Source organism: Salvelinus sp. IW2-2015, unplaced genomic scaffold (assembly GCF_002910315.2).
Source record: "Salvelinus sp. IW2-2015 unplaced genomic scaffold, ASM291031v2 Un_scaffold3697, whole genome shotgun sequence".
Classification (NCBI taxonomy): domain Eukaryota; kingdom Metazoa; phylum Chordata; class Actinopteri; order Salmoniformes; family Salmonidae; genus Salvelinus; species Salvelinus sp. IW2-2015.
This window is the reverse complement of record NW_019944974.1, coordinates 6,913-14,221: the sequence shown is the minus strand read 5'-3', so window position 1 is coordinate 14,221 and position 7,309 is coordinate 6,913. Positions and strand designations below refer to the sequence as shown.

Here is a 7,309-nt window from a genome sequence, read left to right as displayed (position 1 = left end):
TGCTCTATAGCCAGAGGACCAGGGAGGTAATCACTGGGAGAGGAGATCCTGCTCCTATAGCCAGGGACCAGGGAGGTAATACTGGGAGAGGAGTCCTGCTCCTACTAGCCAGAGGACAGGGAGGTAATACTGGGAGAGAGAGTCCTGCTCCTAAGCAGAGACAGGGTAGTAACTGGGAGAGTGAGTCCTGCTCCTACTAGCCAGAGACCAGGGAGGAATACTGGGAGAGAGAGTCCTGCTCCTATAGCCAGAGGACCAGGGAGGTAATAAACTGGGAAGAGTGAGTCCTGCTCTACAGCCAGAGGACCAGGGAGGTAACTACTGGGAGAAGTGAAGTCCTGCTCCTATAGCCAGAGGACCAGGGGGATACACACCCTGGGAGAGTGAGTCCTGCTCCTACACAAGGACCAGGGAGGTAATACTGGGAGAGTGAGTCCTGCTCCTACAGCCAGAGACCAGGGAGGTAATACTGGGAGAGTGAAGTCCTGCTCCTACAGCCAGAGGACCAGGGAGATACTACTGGGGAGAGTGAGTCCTGCTCCTACAGCCAGAGGACCAGGGAGGTAAATACTGGGAGAGAGAGTCCTGCTCCTAGCCAGAGGCACCAGGGGCGTAATACTGAGGACGAGGGAGGGAGTCCTGCTCCTACAGCCAGAGGACCAGGGAGGTATTACTGGGAGAGAGGGAGGGAGAGTCCTGCTCCTACAGCCAGAGGACCAGGGAGGTAATACTGGGAGAGAGGGAGGAGAGTCCTGCTCCTACAGCCAGAGGACCAGGGAGGTAATACTGGGGGAGAGTCCTGCTCCTATAGCCAGAGGACCAGGGAGGTAATACTGGGAAGGAGTCCTGCTCCTACTAGCCAGAGGACCAGGGAGATACTACTGGGAGAGTGAGTCCTGCTCCTATAGCGCAGAAGACCAGGGAGATACTATGGGGAGAGAGTCCTGCTCCTATAGCCAGAGGTGGCCTTGACCAGCTGAATCAGACACGCTAACACCCTCAGTTTCTCTTCTCTCTCTCTACCTGTAGCCTGGCCTTGACCAGCTGAATCAGACACGTTAACACCCTCAGTTTCTCTCTCTCTACCTGTAGCCTGGCCTTGACCAGCTGAATCAGACACGGTAACACCCTCAGTTTCTCTTCTCTACCTCTACCTGTAGCCTGGCCTTGACCAGCTGAATCAGACACGTTAACACCCTCAGTTTCTCTTCTCTCTCTCTACCTGTAGCCTGGCCTGTTGCTTTTAGATGCTTAACACTACAGTACTACTAGATGGGGTGTGTACCTATAGATGTACAGTATATGGTCAAACGTATCGATCCAATCCAGACCGGTCTTGATCCGTCTCTCTCTGTGTTTTCCAGTTACAACTGCCATTCTCTGTAGGTCAGATTTTGGCGTTGAGCAGGAATGACTTCCAGCTGACGTTGAGGCACCAGCCTCTGACCAGAGAACAGCTGGACTTTGTCCACGACGTCAGACGCAGGAGTAAGAACCGCACCGCAGCCCGGCGCTGTCGCAAGAGGAAGCTGGACTGTATTCACAACCTGGAGTGTGAGATTGACAAACTGGTGAGGTGACATGACTGTCTCCTAAAGCTGCTACAGGAAAGGGCTATTCCATTTACTAATGTACTTTGTTGTTGGTGTGTGTGTGTATGTGTGTTTCTGTATGTGCATGGTGTTTGTGGGTTTGTGATTTCTGCATGTGTGTGTGTGTGTATCTGGTGTGTGTTTGTGATTTCTCTGTGTTTCTCCCTGTATGTGTTTATCCCAGAGGACAGAGAAGGACCATCTCATGTCAGAGAGGACCAATCTGATCCAGATGAAACTGAAGACTTGGCAAAGTGTGTCTGAACTGTGTCAGGGGGTCTGCAGCGAGTCCGCCCTGAGTCCCGAACAACTCCAGGTCCTAGCCTCCCCATATTGCCCTCTCTCTGCTCTCATCCCCCCCACAGACCCAGCCTCCCCTGGGCTAGATGGACTACTACAGCCCCTGGCTTCTCTCTCGGCCTGCTCCTCAGCCTCTGAACCCCTAGAATCTTAGACCAGCTATCCCAAGGACACACCCATAGGGGAGGAGCTATCAGGTGATTGGACAGACCCTCAGGTACATATCTGTGAACAGGTGACTGATACCCTGCCCATGGAACAGTGTGACCAACAAAAGGTATTAGTCCGGACACCTGTAGCGACCACCATCATCTTCATCACCACCATCATCATCATCACCATCATGACCACTATGTTCTGCTTATAATAGGCAATAACTCCTAAACAGAGGAAACATTTCTAACCACTAGGCTACCTGGGGGAGGCAGGTTAGAGACAGGTAGCCTAGTGGTGGCAGGTAGCCTAGTGGTGGCAGGTAGCCTATTGGTGGTAGGTAGCCTAGTGGTTAGAGTAGGTAGCCTAGTGGTGGCAGGTAGCCTAGTGGTGGCAGGGTAGCCTAGTGGTTAGACTGTAGTACCTTAGTCGTGTTAGAGTAGTAGCCCTAGTGGTTAGAGAGTAGCCTAGTGGTGGCATGGTAGCTTAGTGGTGGCAGGTACTACGTTGGTCTAGCAGGTAGAGAGTAGCCTAGTGGTTAGAGTAGGTCAGCCTACGTGGTTTAGTAGCTAGGTAGGCGTCGCTAGGTGGCGGTGCAGGCGTACGGGTAGCCTTTGTAGGTAAGCCTGTGTGCATTTAGGGTGCAGTGCAGTACGTCTAGTGGGTGGCAGTATCCTATTGGTGGCAGGTAGCCTAGTCGTTACGAGTAGTAGCCTAGTGGTGGCAGGTCGGCTTAGTGGTGGCGAGGGGTAGCTAGTGTGGCACAGGTAGCCTAGTGGTGGCAGGTAGCCTAGTGGTTAGAGTAGGTAGCCTAGTGGTTAGAGTAGGTAGCCTAGTGGTGGCAGGTAGCCTAGTGGTTAGAGTGTAGTAACCGAAAGGTTGCAAGTTCGAATCCCCTAGCTGACAAGGTAAAAATCTGTCGTTCTGCCCCTGAACAAGGCAGTTAACCCACTGTTCCTAGACCGTCATTGTTCTTAACTGACTCGCCTAGTTAAATAAAGGTAAAATAAAAAATTAACTAAAATAACCATCATCTATCTCCACTTTATAGACAGAGAGACTGTAGGTGCATCCCAATAACTTCTCCTTCCTCCTGAAGTGTCCGAGGAATTTAAACGTGATGGATTGGTGTAGGCATGGGTTAGAGTGATGGGTTAGAGTGATGGGTTAGAGTGATGGGTTAGAGTGATGGGTTAGAGTGATGGGTTAGAGTGATGGGTTAGTGATGGGTTAGAGTGATGGGTTAGAGTGATGGGTTAGAGTGATGGGTTAGAGTGATGGGTTAGTGATGGGTTAGAGTGATGGGTTAGTGCAGGCAGATGTAATGGCAATGTTGCAAGTGCAATCTCTTCCCGTGATTGCCACGGTTACGTAAAAGATGACAGTATTTCAACCACAGAAAATATCATGCATAGACTAACTAAAATCTTAGAGATTTTTATTTTTTCACAACTTTTCATTTCCTAAGAACCAGTCAAACTGATGTAATTCAGAAATGGGGGGTTATTGCGTTATTACCGATTTTATAAGCAGAACAATATCTAAATGAGGCTTTAAATAAAGAATAGTCTCCCACACCACCCTTATAATTTATTTGTTCAGCCTTCTCTGGGCCAGAGGCAGTTTCCATATACCAGTCCTTTCCTTTCAAATCCATGAAGGGAAGTGAACAAGTGCACACTACGGTAGAAAGAAGAGATTATAGGGACAACCTGTGTGTGAAAGAGAACCACATCCCTCTGCAACTTCATTCATGTGATTATTAACATAAAGAACACAATCACTACTGATGTATCTCTACTCTCTATATACCTTCTTTGACCATTGGAAACCTCCACCCACTATTTTAGTTTTTTTTAGTAATCGTACCTTGTAGTGATGAGCATTCCTTTTATAAGAAGTTACTTTACAGATTTATGCTTCTCCAAGAACTCTCTCTGAATGAACTTTATTTCACAGAACTTTTCTTCAATAGCAACACCAAGCTAATTTAACTTTTGGTCAACTTCATGTCAACTTCCGGTCAATTTTAAGGTCAACCGGTTGGTCGACCGTTCAGCAGCAGTCAGAAGACTTGCTATTATCTGTCTCAGGAGAGTGTTGACCAATGGGACCATGTGTTCTTAGAACTGAACTATTCCGGAACAATCCACGGGACTTGCTCTCCAACCTTTCGTGTTCAGGTAATGTCTGATGAACTATCAAGAGTCCATGACCAGGTTTGTCCCCAAACCTATTTCAATTCAGTTAATTCTGGAATGAATGGTACACTCCAAAACATACAGGACTTTGACACGGAGAGACGCTGTTATCCATATCCAGTGATTTACAAGAGCAGTTACACTGTATATACAAAAGTATGTGCTCAAGGGCACATCAACAGCTAGTCTGCTCCAAGGGATTCAAACCAGCAACCTTTCGGTTACTGGCCCAACTCTCTTAACCACCAGGTTATGAGAGTTGCAGATATAGCGATACAATGTACAGAACTCTCTCTCGCTGTCTTAAAGGAATAATCCAATCAAAACTACAAAATTCCAATATTTTACATTGTTAAATAAAATCTGAGAGCTGTTACTGTAAAAAAAAATGTTTTTCCATTTCGTCATTCTAATAAGGTAGGAAGCAACATGTGGACATTGTTGTGGAGATCTGTTGGAACTCATGTCGACAACAAAACCCACAGTTGAAGAAGGGGTATTGATCTGACTGCGGACATTTCAACTAAATATATACTGTACTTTGTCATGACGATATAGACGAGTGGATGTAGACAAGTATTCCATCTACTGTCTTTTTGACGAGGAAATTGATTTAAAAGAATTATGAAATGTGATAGTTTAATCCCAATGGTTAATTATGAAAGGTTTATCTCCATCCCCTATGACGAGAACCTTATCATGATGACGTTGTACAGTGGCTTGCGAAAGTATTCACCCCCCTTGGCATTTTCCCTATTTTGTTTCCTTTCAACCTGGAATTAAAATATATATTTTTGGGGGTTTGTATTATTTGATTTACACAACATGCCTCTGAAACAAACAAGAAATATGACGAAAAAACGGAAAACTTGAGCATGCATAACTATTCACCCCCCAAAGTCAATACTTTGTAGAGCCGCCTTTTGCAGCAATTACAGCTGCAAGTCTCTTGGGGAATGTCTCTATAAGCTTGGCACATCTAGCCACTGGGATTTTTGCCCATTCTTCAAGGCAAAACTGCTCCAGCTCCTTCAAGTTGGATGGGTTCCGCTGGTGTACAGCAATCTTTAAGTCATACCACAGATTCTCAATTGGATTGAGGTCTGGGCTTTGACTAGGCCGTTCCAAGACATTTAAATGTTTCCCCTTAAACCAGTTTAGTGTTGCTTTAGCAGTATGTTTAGGGTCATTGTCCTGCTGGAAGGTGAACCTCCGTCCCTGTCTCAAATCTCTGGGAGATTGAAACAGGTTTCCCTCAAGAATTTCCCTGTATTTAGCGCCATCCATCATTCCTTCAATTCTGACCAGTTTCACAGTCCCTGCCGATGGGAAAAACATCCCGGGGTGATGAGAGGTGTTGGGTTTGCGCCAGACAGTTTTCTTTGATGGCCAAAAAGCTAAATTTGAGTCTCATCTGACCAGAGTACCTTCCATATGTTTGGGGAGTCCCAGACATGCCTTTTGGCGAACACCAAACATGTTTGCTTCTTTTTTTCTTTAAGCAATGGCTTTTTTTCTGGCCACTCTTCCGTAAAGCCCAGCTCTGTGGAGTGTACGTCTTAAAGTGGTCCAATGGGCAGACACTCCAATCTCCGCTGTGGAGTTTTGCAGCTCCTTCAGGGTTATCTTTGGTCTCTTTGTTGCCTCTCTGATTAATGCCCTCTTTGCCTGGTCCGTGAGTTTTGGTGGACGGCCGTCTCTTGGCAGGTTTGTTGTGGTGCCATATTCTTTCCATTTTTTAAATAATGGATTTAATGGTGCTCTGTGGGATGTTCAAAGTTTTGGATATTTTTTTGTAACCCAACCCTGGTCTGTACTTCTCCACAACTTTGTCCCTGACCTGTTTAGAGAGCTCCTTGGTCTTCATGGTGCCGCTTGCTTGGTGGTGCCCCTTGCTTAGTGGTGTTGCAGACTCTGGGGCCTTTCAGAACAGGTGTTTTATATACTGAGATCATGTGACAGATCATGTGACACTTAGATTGCAAACAGGTGGACTTTATTTGACTAATTGTGTGACTTCTGAAGGTAATTGGTTGCAACAGACCTTATTTAGGGGCTTCATAGCAAAGGGGTGAATACATAAGCACGCACCACTTTTCAGTTTAACATTTTTATTTATAATTTTTTTTTCAGTTCACTTCACCAATTTGGACTATTTTGTGTATGTCCATTACATGAAATCCAAATACAACCTGTCATTTAAATGGATTTTTAATGCAACAAAATAGGACAAATGCCAAGGGGGGTGAATACTTTTGCAAGGCACTGTATGTCACGTTTCATTTTTTAAATTTAACCAGGCAAGTTAGTTTAGAGCAATTTCTTATTTACAATGATGTCCTACACCGGCCAAACCCTAACCAGGACGACGCTGGGCCATTTGTGTGCGCTGCCCTATGGGACTCCCGATCACAGCCCGGAATCAAACCAGGGTCTGTAGTGATGCCTCTAGTTCTAGGATGGGTTAATCCTTTAATTGTCTGTTTGTTGTGTAAAGCCTGGCTGTCATGGGGTTAACACAGGAACCAATCACCAACGGACCCCTTTAACCTTGACTACAAAAAAGCACGTTTGTATCTGATAATGTCTTTGTTTGGTTGGAATAAATTAAAAAAATTTTTTTTTTTAAAGACACTACCTCTTATAACGATTTTTGTTTTATTAAAAGAGAAATGAGAGAATTCTCCCTCCACATGTATTATATTGATGTATTCTGTCAGTCAGCATTTTATCACTGCAGCCCACTGTACCAGACCACAGTACCAGACCACAATACCAGACCACTGTACCAGACCACTGTACCAGACCACTGTAGCCTACTGTACCAGACCACTGTACCAGACCACTGTACCAGACCACTGTAGCCTACTGTACCAGACCACTGTACTCATGTAACAGACAACTTTGTACCCAGACTACATCGTCAGCCTACTGTCAGACAATGTAGCCTATCTGTACCCAGACCCACCCTCGAGTTACATTCACGTAGAAAATATAACTCTCGAGCTCCTTACTATGCTACCAGCACTTCTAGAGCTGAGCCAGAGCCACTGTAGCCGATAC

General features: G+C 45.8%; 1 protein-coding gene across 13 annotated transcripts in view; it reads left to right on the top strand.

Moving 5' to 3' along the window:
• Window positions 1-6,880, top strand: part of LOC112076339 (transcription regulator protein BACH1) — a 10,706-nt gene extending 3,826 nt beyond the window's left edge. The window contains exons 3-6 of one of the 13 annotated variants that reach the window (XM_070441277.1): window positions 1,365-1,571; window positions 1,777-2,367; window positions 2,407-2,424; window positions 2,813-6,880. In XM_070441277.1, coding sequence (XP_070297378.1) covers window positions 1,365-1,571; window positions 1,777-2,046 — 477 coding nt within the window. In that variant the 3' untranslated portion in view covers window positions 2,047-2,367; window positions 2,407-2,424; window positions 2,813-6,880. The other 12 variants (XM_070441276.1, XM_070441279.1, XM_024143156.2 and 9 more) reach the window with 12 other exon arrangements.
• The last annotated feature ends 429 nt before the right edge of the window (window positions 6,881-7,309 follow it).